At 38.5% G+C, this 25,029-nt stretch overlaps 1 protein-coding gene across 1 annotated transcript in view; it reads right to left on the reverse strand.

Moving 5' to 3' along the window:
* Positions 1 to 25,029, reverse strand: part of LOC136851466 (uncharacterized) — a 188,011-nt gene that overhangs the window by 6,832 nt on the left and 156,150 nt on the right. The window contains 10 exon segments of the mRNA XM_067125570.1: positions 396 to 678; positions 1,354 to 1,519; positions 2,322 to 2,484; positions 2,690 to 2,833; positions 2,956 to 3,136; positions 3,855 to 5,479; positions 5,800 to 6,019; positions 6,871 to 7,042; positions 14,179 to 14,293; positions 14,928 to 15,115. Of these exon segments, the coding sequence (XP_066981671.1) occupies positions 396 to 678; positions 1,354 to 1,519; positions 2,322 to 2,484; positions 2,690 to 2,833; positions 2,956 to 3,136; positions 3,855 to 5,479; positions 5,800 to 6,019; positions 6,871 to 7,042; positions 14,179 to 14,293; positions 14,928 to 15,115 (3,257 nt within the window).

Raw genomic sequence — 25,029 nt, forward strand, 5'->3', positions numbered from 1 at the left:
CTTTGTAATTACAAATTTAGCTTCAAAGTTTGATTCTTTCTGTATCTAGGAACTGGTGATTATGTTAGTCTGATTTCTGGGAATTTTCATGAATGAATATTAACTCAAATGATAATTACAGATAAATAATTAAATGTCTCGCATAAATGCGCACATACTTACATAAATACATGCACACGCCCATATATACATACACAAACAACGAAATTAACTGAATGTGCTACAAAAAATTTTACCTAGTTGCAGGTTAAAATCTAATCCATAATTGCAAAGGTGATAAATTCACCTTTTATCCACATTAACAAAACCTACGAATCTAATGTAAGCACCTGCCCAAAGAACCTGGAAGAAGAAGAAGAGGAGGAGGAGGAGGAGGAGGAGGAGGAGGAGCTCACCGTTTTAAGTTTGGCGATTAGTTCCGGTTTGATTTCTCGGCTCAGGTCCTCGAAGGTCCTCGCTCTCTTGAGGTTGCAGACGGCTCTGTACTCGTTGTAGGGCCTGAGGCCGTGCTCTCGGCCTCGCTGAATGTTGAGGGCGGCTAGATCGAGACCGGAGAATGGGATGGACAGGTCCTCGAAGAGATGGTTGGTGATTTCCTCAGTCATGAAGTTGTCCAGCGTCTCCATAGGGGTGGAGATGAGGCCTCTGACGAGCTCGTCAATCATCTGGAATTCCAGACTGTGGAAAGAAGAAGAAAATTTAGCACAATGTTTCCTGGAATTCCAGACTGTGGGAAGAAGAAAATTTAGCATAATGTTTCCTGGAATTCCAGACTGTGGGAAGAAGAAGAAAACTGAGCACAATGTTTCCTGGAATTCCAGAAGAAGAAGAAGAAAACTGAGCACAATGTTTCCTTTCCAGACTGTGGGAAGAAGAAAATTTAGCACAATGTTGCCTGGAATTCCAGACTGTGGGAAGAAGAAGAAAACTGAGCACAATGTTTCCTGGAATTCCAGACTGTGGGAAGAAGAAGAAAACTGAGCACAATGTTTCCTGGAATTCCAGACTGTGGGAAGAAGAAAATTTAGCACAATGTTGCCTGGAATTCCAGACTGTGGAAAGAACGTCAGCACACCCATAGCAAAGCAATAAAAATAGAAAAAAAAGGCTGGAAAGAACAAAAATAAACTGGTAAGACTTAAAATCTACTCTCGCCATAACGACAACAAAGATTTTCTTAAAAACAATACCGAGAAAATTTAAAATCTAACATTAACCGATTGTACAGTGAGGCAGTTAAGGAACAACACCCTAAACTTAACTTAGAGTTTATTTCAGATTTGAATCACCATTACCACACGATCATGCTAACCCAATGTAAAAATAGAAAAACTTCTAAAGAGTGAAACTCACAGCATATCCGGATTGAAGAAGGTCTCCCTCAACTGAACGCTGATGTGATTCTCGTTAAAGGAAGTGTCCATTCGCAGTAAGGACTTCCGAATGAGCGAGTGTCCGAACCTGAAGGCGGCGCTGGCGAACTCGTTCAGGATGCCTGGATTGCAGTTGCCGTCGTATTCTGGAATCGAATAAGAGATTTCAATGAGTTTGATTGGGAATAAATTACATCAAAAGCGGGGGCCTCGTGTCTTTAAATGAGTGACTGGCTTGGAATAGTTCTAGAGTATAGCAAAAACTCGAGTCTCAGATAAGAAAAGACATTTGGAAAATATATGCTTCACTCAATATGCCTAATACTCTTATATACCAACTGACTTCTGCAAGCTGTTTTAAGGATGTTAAAACTGGATGTTTCAGGTAAAATGGATGTTAGACTGGATGTTTTAGTCTCCACAGCTCAGCCATCAGAAGCTAAAGACCAAAGGTTCGTTTCAAGGGGTACATAAATAGCTGACGATACAGCACTGATGTTTGCTGAGAGAGAGAGAGAGAGAGAGAGAGAGAGAGAGAGAGAGAGAGAGAGAGAGAGAGAGAGAGAGAGAGAGAGAGAAATTGATGAGGATTTAATGATTAATTCTGTAATGAACAAATTATGGTCTAATCTTATCATTTACTTAATATTGATAATCATTTTATGCTGGTATAAGTAGAAAGTCTAATAATTTTACGGGAATTTGGTGGGTAACATGTAGAGAACCCTTGCTTTTGAGGGCTAACATGCCAAAGGAAGATGCGTGAACGAAAAGGAGGAAAAAAAGGTAAAGAGAAGAGAAGAGAGGAGAAGTAATGCTGATAATATGTGTCTTAAAGATAAAGGAAGAATGGGTGTCCTAACTAAAGGGTAACGAATGATAAAGTGCCCCAAAACCAGCAGTGATGCCCCAGTGAAATAGGAGGAATACAGGGATGCCCCTATGTACCTGTGTAGTATCCTTCCGACTGGAGAGTCAGTGTATACAATCTCATGGCATTCCAGCCGAGGACTCGAGGGAGGAACTCGTTGTAGACAATGTGCTGCCACTGGGCAATGGTGATCCGTCTGGCTTCCTGGTAGAGGCGTTCGTCATCCCAGTGAGGATTCACCTGGAGGAGGAAAGAACGAAGTGGGAATTAGTCAGCAAAAAGTGGCTGATATATTGCCTTAATTTTTCTTATTAACTGGGACTATTTGTATTATTCCCATTCCATTTGTTGGCATTCTCTTCTGTAGAAGTTTATCCAGCAAGGTAGTCACTGCTGTACACATACAAGCAAGTTCACCACTGCACTGTACAAAAGGATGCTGTACCTCTCTCAGCTCATTTGCAATCCTGTTGTGTTCTCTCATCCAGATGGTGTGGACGACAGCCAGGCCTGGCTGCTCTGAAGATCTTGAGTCACCTGCCTTGAAGCACCGTCCTGAAGCTGCTTTACACTCTGGGTGTCCAGTTTCCTGAATAATAATGATAATGTTAACAAAAAATGTTTCTTCATTAGGGTTACAAACCCTAAATATTAAAACAATTGCAAAACAAATGATCAAACTGGTAATTCAGATCAAAATGTGAGCAGTACCTGTGGCAAGAGAGCTTTGCCTCTGATGGGGTGATTCGTCACATTCAGGTGTCCAAACTGGTTGGAGCGGAGGTCTCTGGCCTCACAGAGCTCCTGGCCGTAGATGTGCGAGGCGTCTAGGAAGGCAGTGTTTTGATTGATCTGTTCTCGTGGACCCAACGTCTGCTGTCCAGGGAGTGACCTGCAAATAGAAGATTAGAGATACCACTTAGCATCAGCTGGTCAAAATGAATAACATTGTGGGAGTTATCCCCAAACACCATCTGATCAAAATGAATGACTTTTTGTGTTCTTCAAACTATCCCTATACACCTGTGTATTAAAATTAAGAGTATTTACGAGGAAGATATTTATAAAAACTTTAACAAAATAAAAGAGTGGCATCTGCATGATGGAAATGTACACTTGAACGTCATTTGAACAATGAATGTTACTGAAATGCTGGAACTAGATCTAGCTTCAAATTTTGGTTTCTTTACCACAATCACATTTTATAACGCGGTGATGTGTGAAAGCATACATTTGCATTGAAAAGAGTTAATTTCTTTATTTTTTACACTAAAATTGTATGAAGAAAGTAAAAACTTTTTACATAAGTCTCGTAATTGAAAACAATAAAGGACTTTAGTCTAAATGGATGAATAAGCAGAAAACACTGGTAGGTTCCTGGAAAAACTTTAGGTTATGTAAACAATAATTAGTTTCTCAAACAGTCTGATGGCTTATGGATACTTAGACTTAAATATTTACCAAATAACTGCTACTGAGGAAAACGGCACTAACCATACAAAATAAATTCCTAGACTTCAGAAAGTCGCAGATGGTGCTGTTTGATAATAAGCTTTCCTTAAGAGATGAATTAAATATTACAGAATTACTATGAGCCTTTCAATATTTACCGCGTGAATGCCATGCAGAAAGGTCTTCCAGACGAGATGTTGACAGCAGGATAATAAGGATCATTATCTGGAACTGGAATGGGCCAGCACTCTGGGTGGACTCGTTGCTGAGCTTCACAGTCTCTACAATCCAAGATAGAATTCTGGAAACCTTTGTTGACTGGCGTGAATGTTATGTCGTGGTCGAGGAACTGCCCAAACTGCATCACCATGAGAGTGTATCTAGCGTGGAGGTGGGAAATGTCATTGTGGATCGTCGTCGAAATCGTTCGCGGAGACGGCAGAGAGTCACCAGAAGAAGATCGCGTTCTGGGCTGAGAGATGCCATCGCCGTAACCAGCCGGCAACATTCGCGCAAAGACAGTGTTTGAGCGACCGAAGTCAGGACGCCGAAGGTTGTTGCAGTGGCCGCTTATGGTTCTGAAAGGGTTCTGACTGTCGCAGGCCCTGTGCTCTTCAGTTTCCCTGCAAGTTCTGACCAGAGGGGCGGGGGGGACCAAACCAGAAATGTCCACAGAGGGCAAGTTCAAGTCCAGAGTTTCAAATTCGTTGCCTAGGCCCTGGATCTGCCTTCGGACTCGCCTGTCATGCATAATTGTCATCAGCTCTTGACTAGTAGCTTCCAGTAGCACAGATGTATTTGCTAAAATAAGGGAAGTAGGGTTAGGCTTATTGTTGGCATAGGCAGATCCAACAGCCGATTTAGCGCCTGCCACGAGACCCTTTTCAAAGATAAGTTTCTCCATCTGCCTACGTTTCTCAACAGCCTGTTTACCTTTAGCAACAACACTATGGAGTATATCTTCTGCAACAACGACTTTGCCTCGGGTTTTCCAAGCCCCCAAATCCATCGAGTTGAGGTCGTGGCAGGGAACTGGGGCATTCAAGAACTGATCCCGTGCTAGGAACGCTGAGCGGGGCACCAACGTCATTTCAGGTACGTTATCGCATACCATTCTAGCCATGCTCGTCTTGCGAATTTCATACAGCTGCTCTTTGCTGAAGGCTGCTGGTGGGAGGTCGTTTTCATACCAGTATCTGTCAGTTTGTCTCAGAACCTTAAACTGCAAAGCCAGGAGACAGGCTGCCGTGGGACCAACTAAAGCACCATCCAGGGGCCTTTCAGAGATAATGCCAGTGAACAGATCGATGTCAGCTACATCAGTAAAGATGGTTCGAAGTTTTGAAATTTGCTCCAGGTCAATCGTATCTATGAGGTCATCAAAAGTGTGTGCAGGGCTTCGGCCACAGAGTGGTCGCCAAACTACGTAGGGGGGTAGACCGTGATCGCGGCCTCCTTGAATCGCTCTGGCAACTAAATCGAGGCCACCGAGATATCCTCTAACCGAACTGCTGACTGCTGGGTCAAAAGTCAGAGAGTTTGATGCGACTAGTCCTTGAATCAGAGACTCATAAGCGCCTGGTTTATACAGAAGGGACATGTTTAGTGCGGTTTTGGACAGGGGGATGAATTCGTGACCCATCGGTAGCTCATCCGGAAGGAGGGTCAGAACCAGCTCAAGGACTGCTGTTGCCACAGAGTTGAAAACACCAGGTTCGATCGTTATGTCATAACTGTGGTAGAAGCCATTAGCCAATGGGACCAAGTCATTCTCTTCAACAACCTGCAGTCAAAAGGAATACAAATCATTATGAATACAGTATTATTTATTTTAAACCAGTGACTTACTACTCCTACAGGATAATGTGATCAAACGAATTTAGGTTTTCACATATCATCAATCAGTAATTTCACTTGAGCTTCAGAAAATGCTGATTTTATTTACATTAAAAACAAATTTGCCATTATACTTAAGTACATTATATCTGGTTTTATTCCCAACTATGGGTATCAATTTACCTCATTGCTTAGCCATAAAGGGCCTAATAATTTTTGACCAGATGCTAATATTTTTTTCATCTCTCTCTCTCTCTCTCCACATACCTGAGCTCCAAGAAGTACGGGCAGGAACTCCTTATAAGTGATGTGCTGTATCTGGGCTGAAACAATGGCTCTAGTCTCCTCAAAGAGGGTCTCATCTCCCCACTGAGGATTCAGCTCTGACAAAATGGACGCCACCCTGTTGTGCTCGTGCACGAGTAGTGTCTGTAACGCCGCTGACCCCGCGTGGGAGTTCAATCTCAGGTCACCTCCAAGGAAACACCTGTGGGGACAAAGAGAGGTAATGTGGTAAGAAACTGGTAATCAAATAGGACGTGTTAAGAAAATGGGAATTGAGAGTGTATGTAAGGTACAGGTGAGTGGCGCAGTGTACGTCGGGGTTAGGGCGACGAGCTTATGGAGAAATAGGTAAAAGTATAGAGGACAGAAACAGCTAAAGAAAGGCTGTGAAAGAAGGTACAGATAAATGGCAAAAATGAGAAACAGATGAAGTGAAACTTATAAGAATACAGAAAATAAAGAATTACTAAAAAATAAGGACATGAAAGAAGAGAGAAGGAAAGATTAAAAATAAAGACAAATAAAGAAAACGAGGATAAAACGGAGGAATTAGACTAAGAAAAGAAAAACCGAGCTTTAAAGATAATAAGAAACAAGTAAAAAATGCGCCGAAGTTTCTTCTGCGCGATCGAGTTTTCTGTACAGCGTATAATCAAGGCCACCGAAAACAGATCCATCTTTCGATGGTCTCGGTATAATGCTGTATGAGCCGCGACCCATGAAACTTTAACCACGGCACGGTGGTGGCCTGGCCTACATTGTTGCCGGGAGCATGATTTTGGTTAACTTTAACCTTAAATGAAATAAAAACTACTGAAACTAGAGGGCTGAAATTTGGTATACTTGATAACTGGAGGATGGATGATCAACATATCAATTTGCAGCCCTCTAGCCTCAGTAGTTTTTAAGATCTGAGGGCGGACAGAAAAAGTGCAGGCAGGAAAAAGTGCGGACAGGAGAAAGTGCGGACAGAAAAAAGGGCGGTCAGAAAAAGTGCCGGACAGACAAAGCCGGCACAATAGTTTTCTTTTCAGAAAAAAGGGAAAATCTTACATCATGGCGTCTTTGCAGGTGTGGGAAGTGGCCCTCGGGAGGAGCCAATCGGCTTGGGTCTTCAGGTGGCCGTTTTCGAAAAGTCTAAGGGCGTCGGATTCCCTCTTTGAGGAGCCATAAATGGCTGAGCCGTCCAAGAATGCAGTGGCTCCGTTGAGCTGTTCGCGGACACCTGAAATAATAATAATAAAATAATAATAATAATAATAATAATAATAATAATAATAATAATCCAAGATTGCAGTGGCTCCACTGAGCTGTTCGCGGACACCAGAAATAATAATAATAATAATAATAATAATAATAACAATAATAATAATAATAATAATAATAATAATAATAATAATAATAATAATAATAATAAAATGTGGATAAAAGTAACGTTAAAATAAATATGAGAAAGAGAAATGAAAATGACTAAGAAACGAGAAAGTAAAATAGAACTTTTGTAAACTGTAATGTTTACTTGAGTTTTCAAATGATATTCAACTATTTTTAACTAAATATTCTGTATCATAATAAATCATATATATTTTCAGATTTGATTCTAATAAATAAAATTGTTAAAAGAAATTATGAAAAATATCAAGAAATGAAACCTATGAAATATAAAATTTAAAAATGCAGTAAATAATAATAATAATAATAATAATAATAATAATAATAATAATAATAATAATAATAATAATAATAATAAATTCAAGAGCAATGTATTGATGAATGAGATACACAATCTTTTTTTATGTGAAAGTACATTAAAATCTCTCTGAAGAGATTGTATTTTATCTTTATTATTTTGGTTGAATATTATTGTGGATTTCACTCAGACACAAGAATAAAAACACTAACAATAATCACAATTATACATCTGTAAAAATAATACCTATTAAAACACTGTTTCTCAAAATATTTCCCCACTAATTAGAGAAATGCTATAATTTTAATCATTTATAAGAAACTTCCAAATACATCGCATTGAACAGTTTGGTCTTAATATTATGACCAGTTAGGATTTATCAAAAGAAATATCTTACGATACGACAATATTTTTCATATGAATGACGTAAGAAATATATAAAATCATTAATCCATAATCTCATAGCCTAATAAGACATTACAAAATTGTGCTGAAGTTTTAATCAACTGGATGGAATTGTAATTAATAAATCATATAGTAAATACTCACCATCAGAGCTATTTTTGCAATATGTATTTTCACATTCATACGATATTTATGAAGGCATGTATTTACTTGTTATATTATTTATCAATATTTATTCATTACATATAGTTATTCTCGCTAATCTTTTCCTCGCATTTTTATATATGACAACTCCATTCCAAGAACCTTGTATTACAACATCATCATAAAAAAAATAATAACAATAATCCGTTCCTTTTATTGCCTTTGTCACGCAAATGACTTTATGACCAAAGCATTAACTTTCGATGCCAGAGAAATCCACCAGCTGCTTCTTTTGATAATGACCATAAGAGAGAGAGAGAGAGAGAGAGAGAGAGAGAGAGAGAGAGAGAGAGAGAGAGAGAGAGAGGCAATCCACGTTGGACACGGCACCATGCAATAGATTGGAATGTCTTTGTGCAAAATCTAGTCAGCTCGTATGATTGGCTTGACATGACCTCGTAACCTTGTGGCCTTTCTGCGCTTGCGTCAAGTGAGGTCAGGGCTGGCCACGTGAGGGGGAGGCTCGCGGGCGATACTAATGATGACAACGATTACTGAAGGCTGGATATATGATAGAATAATGCAAAGATTTATGCTCGTATATATACTTTCACACATTCTCTCTCTCTCTCTCTCTCTCTCTCTCTCTCTTACTCACTGCTCCTGGTTCCATCCTGACACTGCCTGAAAGTATCGCCAGCAGCTCTGGGAGAGACAAGTCCTGACCTAACCTAACCTAATCTAGGCTATACCTAAACCTAGACACACCCCTGCCTTATAATTTACGTTGCTCACCTGAAGTTATTTGGGGTCATCTTGTCTCCTTAGAAAATTTCGAACCATTAATATTTTCATGTAATAAATGTATTCCCTTGATTATTATCAGGGATGCATATATACAAAACACATACACATATACATCTGTAGGAATGGAATATAAATTAGGCCAAAGGCAAAGCACTGGAACCTATAAGGTCATTCAGCACTGGGAACGAAACTGAGAGTGGGTAGGTCTAAAACGTGTAACAGGAGGTAAACCTCGCAGTTGCACAATGAAATTGAGAATATGAATGGAGGTACAGTAAAAGGAATGAAAGGGGTTGCAGCTAGGGGCCCAAGGGGTGCTGCAAAGAACCTTGAGTAATGCCTACAGTGCACCACGTGAGATGCATTGACGGCACGATCCCCTACGGGGGGCATATACATCTGTCAGTGAGAATGCAGCTAAATTTGTAAATATAATTGCTTACTAGATTACCTTTCCCAAACAATAACTAGAAATTAATGAAACATTCGAGTCTTTCCTCTTATAATTATTGGTAAGGCTGATGCTCGTAATGTTATCTCGAACGACTTATTTTGGTAATCTTCGTTTTCCTTGGTTTAGGTGTTGTGAAGCGAGCATACAATATGTTTTTGTTCGTGGATTTATATTTCTTCCCTTGTTGATTTGTTCAAGTCCTCTGAGGAAACCTGAGCTTTGCAATCTCACGGCCTCTTCTTGCTGTAGCGTATGAATGTGTAAAGATTCTGAATGCTATAATACAAACGATGAATATGTGTTGTCACTGAATTGCTACAAATGACAAAAAAAAAAAAAAAAAAAAAAAATTGCTATTCATCAGAGAATGGCAGTGAAAAATGAAAATGAAAGACTATGAAATGCTGCGTCATTCCTAGATTGCCAATTTGGCCTGAAATTATGACCAAAAAAGAGGGAAACTGAAACAGACAGGTAGAAAATAGTGATGAAATTCAGTGCCGAGGATTAATGTCACTGCCATCAGTTTTCTGAAGTCATGTTGACAAGAATATCACTGGATGGGAACACACACACGTACACACACACACACACACACACACACTAACTTCTGGAAAGCGCTCACAAAGAACATACCTCGACTAATGCCCAAGAAATTTGTTCCCAAATCAAGCTGTTATTTCCCATTCCAATTACAGTGACAATATGGGAGGAAGTAATCTATGTATTCACACTCGGATTCATCATAAAATCTAATCAACTATTCTTTGGCAAGCAGGCCACCCCTCAACAAAATTTCACTAAAAAGATCAGTACCAGTTTGAGATATCTTTTGGCCAACCAACCACGCATACTCTGGTTGTACCTTAATCTTCGTCAAACTTCGTTGGAAGAAGCAAAACCATCCAAACCCATTACATACTGGCACAAACAAATGAAAACAAACGCTGACAGAAAACAGATACACACTAACCCAATAATTTCAGCAACACAGCCAGAAGGAAAATAAGAGGGCTACATTTGATCATGAAAGTTTCAGAAAGAAATGCTCAATCACGGGCCCAGATATCACACCCCCTCCCCCTCAATATCCAACCCCCCCTCGGGAGCAGGACCTAAATATGCTTTCCACTTCGAACAACAGTCATTCCAGTCTCCTTGACCATTATATCACTGCATAATCATGGTCTTGGGTCTGTAATTGAAAAATATACCATTTTCTTTTTTTTTTTTTTGGAGAGGGGTGGGCTAATGGCTGCCTGCCAAAATGCACACGCCCTTGAGACAAAGAGGTATTTGTCATGCTACCTCGTCATTCCGTCGTGGGGAAGATAATGGGGCCAAAGTTGGGGGATTTTCATTGGCGCGTTGCCACATTTCCTCCCTCGAAGGCATCGTTCAATAGCCCCCATTACAGTTAGGGCGACGTTCAGCAACCCTTCATTGCAGTATTGCCAACTCGAAAGGGTCTTTCGCTCGTGTCAGGGTCTGCCTGGACATGATAAAGCGCTTATGTAACGACCCTGTAATTGGGGAAACTCGCTCTGAATGAGCGGTGTTGCATTGCAAAACAGCTGATATATTCTGTCTCTCTCTCTCTCTCTCTCTCGAAGGCAGGAATTCGAGGCACCAAATTAAGAGAATATGACGATGTTGAAAGCTGTCATCTGACGTCGGTCACGTTCATTGAGGTTTTGTGTTGTCAAGTACCTCGTCAAGAGCGTGAGGATGACGCTGCATAAATTGTATGGCATCATTATTTCATGGGATTCCAGAAAATGTTGTACATAAAGATGGATTCATTTTCAGATAGTGCGAAAGCGCAAGTGTACACACACACACACACACACACACACACACACACACACACACACACATATATATATATATATATATATATATATATATATATATATATATATATATATATATGTGTGTGTGTGTGTGTGTGTGTGTCTATGTGTATGCATACATATACAAATATAAATAAATATATATATATGTGTAAATACACAAACATATATATATATATATATACATATATATACATATATATATAAATATATATATATACATATATATATATATATATATATATATATATATATATATATATATATATAGACATATACATATAAACGTATACTTCTATTTGTAAATTTAAGAAATGCTACAGGTGCACACAATATGTCTACATATACATAATTAAAGTGAAATTCCTAAGGCAACTTTAATGCTGATTAAACGTAGTCTCTCCTTCAAAAAAAATAAAATAAAATAAAATAACTCACATCCTACAAATGTTTTCGTTTTACCAAAGTGAATCATTAACATAAAACTTCGCTTCACTGCTGCCATCTATTGTCGGAATAAAGCAGCGTGAAACTGACGCGTCAGCATTTTCAATTGTCATTTTCAATTGTTTCCGTTCCTTCGTCTTTTCCAACTTTCTATGGTCGGCCGATAAAAAATTCCGCCAGAATTTTCAGCAAATTCCTTATCGGGAAAATTGCCTCATCATTACCAGATTTCTAATAGAAGAGAAAAAGTATGATTTTTGGAGCTGAGTCAGTCTCTTGGAAAAGGTTCTACCAGAGGCCTCACGGTAGAAGAGGTAGCCTACTGCTGTTCAACTTCTTTAACGTTATCCTTACATCCTTACAACTCATATAACTAAGATAGATGAGTGTATTTCGTTGCCCATGCCGTCGGCCTCTGTGTTAAAAAGTTAATTTTCTGAATGAGTGTATTGTGAAAAGGCAAGGGAATAGAGACTTTTTTTCTATGGTTTTTCTGTCGTTCTTTAGATCACACAAATACGTATGCTAGAAAAGTGCGTTTCGTTGCCATGCCGTCGGCCTCCGCGCTAAGAAAGTTAAATATCTGAACGGGTTCTTTGTGAAAAGGCCGAGGAAAAGTTTGACTAGTTTTTAAAACTAAAAAAGTAAGCAAATGTGAATAAAACTAAAGTTAAAATAAATATGGGAAAGAGAAATACAATTACGTAAAAGAGAACTAGATATTTTGTATCATAATAAATTATATATATATTTATATTTAGATTTGATTCTACTAAATAAAATTCCGTTAAAAGAAATGAAAAAGCATATGTGTGTTGCTTTTTGATTAAACAAACACAGATGGTTGATGCTTTTTAATCTTGCTCATGCAAATGTGCAAATCCTTCTGGACGAAGTATATGCAAACATCGATTGCGTTTAGGTCATGCAAATGTAAATATGCAAATCGTTTAGATAAGCATAGGTAAAAATTCGAAACCTTTTATAAATGTACGACGTATATTAGATTATGCTCGTCAAAGCACACTTCCAAATTCCAGGCAAATAACGAGAAAATACCAAAAAAAAAAAAAAAAAAAAAAAAAAAAAAACAAGCGTTCATTCTCACCGTTGCTGAGCGACAAGAACATTAATTTAAGTCAGCGGATGCTTATTTGTTTGTTTCCGCTGTCATTGTTTATCACCGCCCCCCCCCCTCCCCATCAGCGCTGACAGGAGACAAAGCAATCTCCTTCCGTCCTCCTTTCACTGCTCCGACTAAGTACGAAAGGCGTGGCGGCGATAAGAAGATCTCCGAGCAAACAGCCTTCACACGGCAGTTTTGGCTTAAAGACAGAAAAATGGACGGATTCCATTGTGAATCAAACGGCTCCTTATCGTTTTGGATATCGGAGGTCAAGTGAATGTGGGGATGGGGAGTGGGGAGTAGGGAATGGGGAATGGGGTGGGGAGGGGAAAAGGAGACGTGGAGTGGGGGAATGGGGTGGGAGGGGGAATGGGGAGGGGTGGGGGAAAGGAGGTGGAGGGGGAATGGGGTGGGGAGGGGAAAATGGGGTGGGGGGGAATGGGGTGGAGGGGGAATGGGGTGGGGAGGGGGAAAGGAGACGTGGAGAGGGAATGGGGTGAGGAGGAGGGGAATGGGGTGGGGAGGGGGAATGGGGTGGGGGGGGAATGGGGGGTGGGAAGGGGGGTGGGTGGTGATGGGGATGTAGGGTGGAATAGGGTTGGGGAGGGAGGGGAAAGAGGTGGGGATGGGAGGGGATGTGAATGGGGGTGGGGTGGGGAGGGGAATGGGGGTGGGGAGGGGACTGGGGTGGGTAGGGGGAAAAGGTGATGTGGAGGGGGAATGGAGGTGGGGAAGGGAATTGGGTGGTGAGGGGGGATGTAGGGTGGAATAGGGTTGAGGAGGGAGGGGAAAGAGATGGGGATTGGTAGGGATGGGAGGGGAGGTGAATGGTGTGGGGGAGGAGGGAATGAGAAAGGGAATGGGAGAGGTGGAATAGGGTGGGGTTGGGAGGGGAAGGGGAATGAGGTAGAGAGAGGGGAAAGGGTGTAGGGATGGGGAATGAGATGGGGAAGGGGAGGGGGAGGGGGAGGAGGAATCGGGTGATGAGGGGAAGGGGGAAAGTGGGGGAGGGGGAGAAGGGGTGGTTATGGGGCTGTTATGGAGCTGCCAGCCACCCCAACCTCAATTCTGACAGCTGTAAATGAAGTAATATAGAAAAAACATATAGAGTAACGCAAAACCTATACCATAAGCTTGCAAACTATATAGAACAGAAATATAGGATTTAGGCCAAAACCCAAGCGCTAGGACCTATAAGGTCATTCAGCGCTGAAAGGGAAATTAACAGCAAGGAGGTTTGAAAGGTGTAACAGGAGGAAAGCCTCGCAGTCGCACTTTGAAACAACTGTTGGAGACGGGTGGAGTCAGGTGGAAGAAAGAGAATTCGAACGGAGGCACAGTAAAAGGAATGAGAGAGGTTGCAGCCAGGGGCCGAATGGACGCTGCAAAGACCCTTCAGTATTGTCTACAGTGCACCATACTAGTAGAGACTTACCTAAAGCGCAGTCAGTGGTTGTAGCAGCAGCGGTCCTGGCGTATTCCCAGCACTGGCCCCCCTCGAAAATTGGGAAACACTCGGGGTGGACCTGACTGAGACCGCAACATTTCAGCTGGAAAATAATCGGAAAATTATAATATAACTGCTTCACAATATGAAAGAATGTATGGCTCCGTCGATCATTAGTGCTCAAGGTATGCGCGCAACTTGGTCGTCCCAGTAGTCATAACAGTTATACTACTGTCAATGATACTGTTAATATGGCTATGGTTATTAATACTGCTACTACTAATACAATATTAATGTTGTAATTGTTTCTTTATTATTAAAATATTAGCTAAATGTATAAGTTTTATTATTACAGTAATAAAATTTCCCTAATAATAACACTAATGATAATAATAATTTACAAGAATTCTCATTATTAGTGATACAATTTCCGTAATAATAATAATAATAATAAGAATAATATAATAATAATAATAATAATAATAATAATAACATATTTAAGTTTTTAGTTTACTATCTTTACGATGATATAATTTCCGTATTAATAATAATAATAATAATAATAATAATAATAATAATAATAATAATAATAATAATAATAATGTTTTTATAATGAAAAAATGTCGGTAAAATAATGACAATGAAAATAATTGATAACAGTTCGTATTATTTCTATAATTCTTCCTTCCGTCATTATTATTATTATTATTATTTATTATTATCTTAGTGCCACTTACCCTTTCTCCCCTGACTCCCTCCCCAACCAGGGGCTTGGACAAGTCGTGGGCGAGGTACTCCCCCCAAACGGCAGCCAGGAGGGACACGTGGGCGTGAGAGATGATGTTGCCCGAGTGGGCGGTGTGGGATACCCTGTTCGCCGGGGGCAGGGGCACGCCCGCCAGGGACGCCCTTGGAGAGGATACACCTGCGGAAGGAGGAATGAATGAATGAATGGATTAACTTTATTTATTTATATATCTATTTATTCATTATTATTATTATTATTATTATTATTATTATTATTATTATTATTATTCATGAATTTTCATGATAGGATTTGAAATGGTATCAATTTACCCAGAATTTAAATAGGCAAATAAGAACAAAACATAAACTAACAAATAAAGAAACAAGTTTTTAAACAAATAAAATAAACAAATAAAGAAACAGATAAACGAATAAGTGAATACTAAATAACAGGAATGTGGCACTCTCTGTCTTCCTCGGTTTTCCCCATTCATTTAACCTATTTACGTTTCGACAGGCTGGGCTGTCATTGCCCAAAAATATGAATACATTAACAGTTTTATGTTCTAGTGGAATCTCACAATAATAATAATAATAATAATAATAATAATAATAATAATAATAATAATAATAATAATAATAATAATAATAATAATAATAATAATAATAATGAGTTTGTGGAGTAAAGAATATTTTCATAAATATGTTCAGGATGCCTCGAAACTATTTATAAAAATATACTCAAATAAAACCTGTGTTATTTTTTTTTACATTTCTTTCAGTTCTATGATGTAAATGTGACATCATTTACAGCAAAAGCCTTTGTGAGATAAAAAAAAAAACTACAACTCTAAAAATTGTAAAGACAGAATCAATATTTTTTCGCAATGCAAACAAAACGTGACGTCTTGTCTTTTGGATTCTAAAACTGCATACACACGATTCAGTCTATCTCACTCAGGGTCAATGATGATACTTTTGTATTTTTTATATTTTTTTGTACAGAGACAGAGCCGAGTAATGCTTCTCAAATTCATCTTAGTCACTGTGAGAAAAATTTTTGAACTGATTTTAAATATTTTTTTTTATTAGTTTTTACGAGGTGTTCAGATCTAGTTTTTTCACAATAGACGAAAAATAAAATAAATGTAGCTCTTTCATTTTCATTTTGATTTTGCAAATAATCTACCTAATATTCTATGAGACTTTTTCCTAATTTGTCGATTTTGTTTATGAATGGTACTCTGGAATAAAGCTTTTTAGGCTTAAAGAAAAGTGAAACCCTTACTTATCTGCCCATTAGTTTTCACAAACTTTCAAAATAATTTTTTTTTACAGATAAATCTCTTTCTCATTTTTTCCAGTGATATATATTAAAATAAAAAATTAAAAATTGACCGATTATGATATAAGTTTGTGAAATCCTGATTTACCTGTAAATTAGTTTCCACAAACATTCAATATATTTTTTTCCTAACCAGATTCCTTCATTAATTTCTTTTCAGAGAAACATATTAAAATAAAAAAATAATGACGAATTATGATACCATAAGTTTTCACAGATAGGTACCCAGTCCTTAAACCCAGTCCTTGGTAATAATTGGACACAGTCACGTACAACAGATACGTTCCAAGGACAAATTACCTGGTTGCTAACACCCACTGAATGGCAAACAACGAGCACCCCTCTCTCTCTCTCTCTCTCTCTCTCTCTCTCTCTCTCTCTCTCTCTCTCTCTCTCTCTCTCTCTCAAGACCGAAACCTATTAAAAGTTCAAGGTGACTACCTGACTGTCCTTAGGAAATGGAATGTCATTGTCTTTCATTTTTTTTTTTTTTTTGTTCTTGTGAATTGATTCAGAGAACTTGGGTAAACTATGAGCATATTCCTTGACAGTCTAACTTCCTATTTACCTGTAAAATCACTTTCATTATCTTGGTATTAAATTGCTGTCTCGAATTTCATGGTAATGTTTAGATTTTATTAGAAAAATAATGGCATAATCTTTGTGTTTAATAATTTTGAGATATTCACCATCTTCAGGGTTTCCTTGATTTATTGTCATGGTAATGAAAATATAATCTTGTCAGTCTTTCCTTAGTAAACGAGACTTACTCATAATTATATTAGATTCCTCGGTAAAAGACTTCTCTAAAGTCACTCATTCAACTTGGACTCATAGGGAGCCAGTGCCACTGCCAACGGACTCCTAACGTCTGTCGTAAGATAAAGTAATGGTCACGACAGCCTATATGCCAGCAGCGTGTAAAATTTACCGGAGGTCACACACACACACGTATTCAAATACAACATGAATAAATTAATGGCTCTATTTGAAGCGTGGAAAACCAAGAGCTAAATCAATGAGAAGAAGAAGAAGAAGAAGAAGAAGAAGAAGAAGAAGAAGAAGAAGAAGAAGAAGAAGAAGAAGAAGAAGAAGAAGAAGAAGAAGAAGAAGGAGAAGTAGTAGTAGTTTAGTAAACACTGTTTGTCATTCTCTGAATTTGGTTTGCCTTGTTTGAGGATGGACGAATACAAGGTCGGGTTTCATTTCGAATGTTAGTGGTGACGAGTTTCAGAATGCTAATGGTCGGATTAAACGGACAAGAGTGTTTTTGACGGCCGGGAACGATGATATCATTAATGTATTTACGCGGTAATACACACACACACACACACACACACACACACACATATATATATATATATATATATATATATATATATATATATATATATATATATATATATATATATATATATATACTGTATATATATATATATATCTTATCCTTTTGGAGGACTGATGGAAAAAAAAAAAAAACTGCCTCTGCATCTACCTGTAGATCCAAATCATTCTCAAAATCTAATCAACTCTATAACGGAATCTCATAGAAATGTCAATAACATTTTGAGGCATCTTTGGTGAAAGACAGAAAGATGAAAAACAAAATAAAAAAAAACACTAAATCCGTACCAGAATCCGGAATATCCGGATCCGGATTTCCCTAAACAATCGAATCGACTCTTTCTTAGCCTGCAACTCACTGCGCTCAAAATATTTCAATGAAATTAATTAATAAGTTTCTGAAGTATTTTATGAACAATTGAGCCAGGCGAGTGCTAGAACCCCTTTCCACTCCATTGACGGAAGTGACCATAATACGTATACTTCCTTTCGCAACTAAATAAAAGCTCGACCGCACTATTTACTACGTCCGCTAAAGGCTGACGCCATTTGCAACACTTCATTTCAAAAGCACTGCAACCCTGGAGCATTTTTCCGAGATGTAACCGAGTGTGGAGACCTTTCCCTGAAAAAAGCGGGTCGCCATGTCTTCAAAACTAATCACAGAATTTTCTTGAAAATAATCTCGTTATGTTTCCCAGGCCCAAATTACGAAAGAGATCTTGCATCTAACCTAATCCTAACCTAACCTAACCTAACCTAACCTAACCTAGGGGCCAAAAAAAAAAAAAAACTGGGGCCTACCTAACATACATCCCTAATCTAACCTAACCTAGGGGCATGGCACAAAAAAAAAAACATTGGCTGGTGCAATAGTAGCATACATCCCTAACCTAACCTAACCTAGGGGCATGGCAAAAAAAAAAAAAAAAAAAAAACTGGGGCTGGTGCAATAGTAGCATACATCTCAGGAATTGGCAAACCGGGAAGCGCCAAAACAAGGCGGTTATATATAAGAGCCTCTCTTCCTCGTTTCACAAGACGCGACTGAAACGCTGCGGGGGGAAAAACCGCGCCGTTCCCAAAAGGAATCCTTGGTTGAAAGGAAGCAAGTCGAAGCCGGCGACGTTCGACATTTGCCGCAGGAAAAGGGGTGTGGGAGGGGAGGGAGGGGAGGGACTTGGGGGGGAATGGGAGGAGGGGGGGGAGGTGGTAGGAAGAAGGGCCAGTCGGTAACTTCAGTTGCTAAGGTGTGCAACTGTTTCATGTCCTTGGTCGATTTCCTATGCTTCTCTGCATCCCTTTGTTTTGGTAATTCGACACCGTCAGAGAATTTGCACAGAGATTGGGTAAGCTGATCCATGTCTGTTTTTTCGTCTGTTTTCTGTTTGTTCTAACGAAAACGTTGTTTTAAAATTGCCGATGGATTTCGGTGGAAATCACTAAATTATAAGATGAATTCGGATCATGAATTTTTTTTGTAAAAAAAACATGTATAATAATTCGTATTATTTTTCTAACTGATGTGATATAATATCATCGTTTACTAATGTGTAGTACACTCCAGAAAAGTATTTCAATTATGAAATAAAGAGAAATAGGTAATTTTCATATGCTACTGAACGTTCGTTGGCTATTATTCACAATTTAAAAAAAAGCTTCGAGATAAATGAAAAAGCCAGCCTGTTCTCACGAGAACAGATGTAGGAAGAAGCTTAGAAGCTTTCCCTTATGAAAAAACTAAGTTATAAGGTTGCGTCTACACTGCAGTGAAACATGTCATAAACATGTCGGCAACTTTCGCCTACACATCACATACAAGTTGAATACAAGTCGGCAACTCATCGCCCACACATCACATACAAGTTGAATACAAATCGGCAACCCATCGCCCACACATCACATACAAGTTGAATACAAATCGGCAACTTATCGCCCACACATCACATACAAGTCGGCAACTTATCGCCCACACATCGCATACAAGTTGAATACAAGTCGGCGACTTACTGGCAGACTTTAAAAGTGTTTCCTACAAGATTATAGCACTGGCCAAACACTGTTGACTTGTTTTCAACTTGTTTGTGACATATATGTGGCAAGTTGCCAACGATCAATAATCGAGTATCCTATTGACTGCTGGAAGAAATAGATTACCAGCAATGTTTGGGCTTTTGCGGTCCTCATCATTCAATTACGTACGCAATTGTTAGATGGCTATAGTTACTTTTATTTATTTATTTTTATTTATTCATTTGTTCATTTTTAATTATTCATTTATTTTCATTTATTTATTTTTATTTAATTGTGGGTCATAACCAGGGTTGAGAAGAACGGCATGGGTATGGTAATCATACCCGAAAAGACTTGAAGAGTAAGGAGACTACAGCCTTCTACAGCTATTGTCGCTGAGAAGGTAAAGGTGATATTATATATATATATATATATATATATATATATATATATATATATATATATATATATATATATATATACATATACATATATTGTGTGTGTATGTATATACGCAGAGTATGCAAAAGACGTATGAAACAAGCAAATCCGGATAAAAAGGGGGGGGTTTAGCCTTCTACAAATCAAGGTCCTTGCTACGAAAAAGATCATAAATAAAATTCACAACAGACCTTACAAGTTTCTGACACGTGCGGCCATGGGTTGCAACGAGGCTCCGGAGAAAATTAGCCGAGAAAGCTTTGTAATTACTGCTCGCATTTTCGTTTTTTTTTTTTTTATGCCGATATCTATATTTTTGCGTAATAAAACCTAAACAGACCTCTTTACATTAATAAGCTTTTGGGAAACTCACGTTTGTGGCTTCCAGTAGCCTGAGGGTCCTCTCCACCCCACCCCCCTTTCCTCTATCCAGGCTCTTGGGGTGGGGGGTAGGACTCCAGTTGCGTTCTTTTTGGCACTAATTGGACAACACAAAACAGTTTACAAACAACGCAAAACAGTTAACGAACGGTGTTTAGCGCTTCTCGGCTCTCGGGAGAAAATTATGGTACGCGTAAACGAATGCCTTTCACTAATTTTCCTTTATTTTTTTTTTTTTTAGTCTTTTGAAGATACTTATGGGGCACGGACACTTATTATGATAATTAACGTTATAACATTGTAATCAACATTATATAAAATTATAATTAACATTATAACATTATAATTAACATCAAAACATTATTATTAACATTATAACTAACATTATAACATTATAATTAACATTACAACAGTATAATTAACATTATACCATTACATTCATAATTAACAATCTCAAGAAAAAATTCCATGTGTGAAAATATACCAAATCATTTCACTAAAGCCTTCACAAGCAAATTTTATTTTCATGAATGGCATTGTTGTCCTAAAAGTTTACACTGACCTTGCATGTGTGAATGAGGTTTTTCCTTACGCGCGCATGTATGTGTGTATGTGTGTGTGTGCACTAATAATCTTGAGAAATCACTGATTGAGCTGCCAAAGGAAGAATTCTTCCTTGGGGATTTGAACCACAAAATATGCCTTTAGTGACAGAATCTAAAGATTTATTATACCTATAATGTCGCTGGAGTTCTGTGTCGAAAGATTTTTGGTGCAACATCTAAGGAATTCATTTCGTCATGGACTGGGAGGTAACGAAAATACGGGATAATAATAATAATAATAATAATAATAATAATAATAATAATAATAATAATAATAAATGACATTATTGTACGACATTGTATGATTAATGCAATAAGTGTCCCAATTGGACATGAATCTTGTCTTTAAAGGTATAGGGAATTTTTAGAAAGCAATACATACATCAGTCTAGCCATACATACACACATACATACATACATTCTGAATTCATAAGTCAGCATTTGGAATGAGGTTGCTACCCCAGTGTCCTTCAAAATGTTTGCGACCAAATACAGTTAACTAGCCACTAGGTACATAAATCACTAATGAGGTCAGCACATGCGCAAATGATTTCAACTCTCGCCTCTAAATTCCCCAGAATTATATTTCATTCAGAGCGAAACAAAAAAAAAAAAAACGTTAATGGCTGCGTACTATTTCATTTCATAGAAAACGGGAATTCCTTTCATAAAATACGGAAGATATCAAGGCCGCCCTCTGTGAGGAAAGCGATTCCGACATCCCCATTTCAACAAATAAACTCTTCACTGTGCAAGGTCAAAGCACGTTCTTCAAATCCTTTCGAAAAATGGCGAAAAACATCGCAAAATTAAACGGTAATCTCTTTTCGTCAGTCATTCCTACGTCATTTAAGATATCTTGGCAACACGCACGCGCAGTGAAAAACTCGCGCGGAATGACGTGTGACTTTTTGACGAAGACCTGGAATGTACGTCTCTTGTCAATCATCGTGGGGACTAATATTATGGTGTGTGTCAACAGGATGTAGTAGTGGACCCCATGAGTTGGAAGAAGCCCCCACTAAGGGGGTGGGATTGTCCTCAATTGAGACCCAGAGGGTAGGGGGAGTGACGCAGTTTTCTCAGGGAAAATGAACCTTCTAACAGGGGAAAAGAAATACTGGGGAGAACGTTACGGAATACAAGGCCTGATAGGGAAAACGAAGCCATATCTAGGGAAATGGAGCTGATAGGGAGGAAAGAGACCTATAGGACGACGAGGTCCCACAAAGGGAGGTTTAGGGGGCGGGAAGGGGGAGAAGTGGGGGAAGTCCTGAGAAAGAGAAGGCTTTACACCCCAACCTGGAGACATCGCCGGCCGTCGGTCAGCGCAATGCTTGGGAGATTTTGTGGGTCTGTTTAGAAATCCCGAGTCCACCCTCGGCCCACCCTCTCTAGCAGCCCTTCCCCAATTCCCCTGTCCCCGGGTCCTTCTCCCTTAACCACCGCAGAGGTCCCTAGACACCAAGTAGTACTTAGAGGAAGCACCGAGTGGCACTCACAGGAATGTCTTCTTTCCCCGCGTCAAATTCCTTTAGCACCTAAATTTTCAGGGTCTAGACCACAAGTGGCGTTCAAGACGAACGTAGATTTTTCTTTCCTCCGAATTCCTGACGTCCTATTTTGATGTCACGCCAGTTTGACATAAGCCAATCAATCAACCAGTTCTAACCTCTTGAATCAAGTGATTTAAAGAATTTAGCATTTACAATTAAATGATTTTTTACCTTCATGATTTGGTTGAGTTTGTTTTTCTTTGCATTTTTCCAGTGCAGACGCGACTATCTATTTATTTACTCCATTCTTAAAGGAATTTATCTAATTTACGCTGAAGGGAATTTATCTATTTTATGCTGAAAGGAATTTATCTATTTTATGATGAAAGGAATTTATCTATTTTACGCTTAAAGGAAATTATTTATTTTATGCTTAATGGAATTTATGCTTAAAGGAACTGATCTATTTTATGCTTAAAGGAATTGATCTATTTTATCCTTAAAAGAATTTATATATTTTATGCTTAAAGGAATTTATCTGTTTCATGCTTAAAGGGAATTTATCTATTTTATGCTTAAAGGAATTTATCTATTTTATGCTTAAAGGAATTTATCTATTTTACGCTCAAAGGAATATATCTATTTTGTACTTAAAGGAATTTATCTATATTACGCTGAAAGGAATTGATCTATTTTATCTTTAAAGGAATTTATCTGTTTTATGCTTAAAGGAATTTATCTGTTTCATGCTTAGAAGAATTTACCTATTTTATGCTTAAAGGAATTGAACTGTTTTATGCTTAAAAGAATTTATCTATTTTCTGCTTAAAGGAATGTATCTATTTTATGCAGAAAGGAATTTACCTATTTTACGCTTAAAGGAATATATCTAATATATACTTAAAGGAATTTATCTATTTTATGCTGAAAGGAATTTATCTATTTTATATACTTAGAGGAATTTATCTGTTTCATGCTTAAAGGAATTGACCTATTTTATGCTTAAAAGAATTTATCTGTTTTCTGCTTAAAGGAATGAAAAACTTAATAACGCTAAATATTGAACACTATAATAAGTCACTTAAGAATCGACGAATGGACTCTGAATAAACAACCATTAAGAGTCACTTTCTAAGCTTGCAACTTTGTACAGACAGTCTTTCACCATCAGGCTAAAGAGTGTTTATATCTGTTGTGATTGTTGTTGTAGTTACTGCTATTATTAATTCTAAAAGTGTCCTTGAGCCCACACGACATCTTGATGCGACAAGAGCGACTCATTACGTTATTCACGTAAGTCAGAAATTGTCGTTATTTTGGTTGCGACAGTAATACTCGCTTGTGTCATCTCTGTGCAAATACTTAAGTGCTGATAAAGACGTCTGGTGCTAAATTTTATTGCTGTTAATGTGTCATTTATCTCGGCGTCGGTTTATCTGAAACAGTGGTTCTCAACCTGGGGGGCGCGCCCCCTAGGGTGGCGTCAGCAATTTCCAGGGGGGCGCGAGCCCTAGAGAAAAATTAGAAATTCTCTAATTATATTTGTTATTCTCTTAACATCGTGGCGTCGGTTTATCTAAAACAGTGGTTCTCAACCTGGGGGGCGCGTCCCCCTAGGGGGCGTCAGCAATTTCAGGGCACGCGAGCCCTAGGGAAAAATTAAAAATGCTATAATTATATTTGTTATTCTCTTAACATCGTGGCGTCAGTTTATCTAAAACAGTGGTTTCAACCAGTCCCCATAGGGGGGGAGGGGGCGCGAGCCCTACGAAAAATTTAAAATTCTCTAATTATATTCGTTATTCTCTTAACAAGTCGCTGGGAAGCAGCATCAAATATCTCACTAATTCATTCCCAAAAGAATAAAAACACCCCTGCTCTTTTTTTTTTTTTTTTTTTTTTTAAATCTTGGAGGGAATTTTACTCATAGATGCAAGGGTTTTGGGGGCGTGCAGGGATGGACCAACTCTGAGAGGGGGCGTGGTAATAAAAAGGTTAAGAACCACTGATTTAAAACAATTTGCAGGGGCTCATCATCGCGCCAAATTCCGCTCTTTTATATCTTTTTGCTAAACTTAGCTCACGGAATTTCATGACGCAATTGCTCAAAGCAGATTAAGGGGTCTCTCCCCCTCCCTAACCAACCCCTACATCTCCCCCTTCCTCTATCCTCTCATATTTCCCCTTCCAATACCACTTCGTCTCTATAAAATCTGTCACCCCTCACCCATCTCATGCCGCAATTGCTCAGAGCAGATTAAGGGGTCTCTCCCCCTCCCTCCCTTCCCCCCTAACCAACCCCTTACATCTCCCCCTTTCTCTATCCCTTTATCTTCCGCTTCCAATACCACTTCGACTCTTATAAGATCTGGAACCCCTTCCCCACCACATACTCAGTTCAGTCTGGACTTTAATACCTCACCCACCCAGTCTTTTTTTTTTTTTTTTTTTTACTAATCAGAGTATT

This window comes from Macrobrachium rosenbergii, chromosome 23 (assembly GCF_040412425.1).
Source record: "Macrobrachium rosenbergii isolate ZJJX-2024 chromosome 23, ASM4041242v1, whole genome shotgun sequence".
NCBI classification, from domain to species: Eukaryota; Metazoa; Arthropoda; class Malacostraca; order Decapoda; family Palaemonidae; genus Macrobrachium; species Macrobrachium rosenbergii.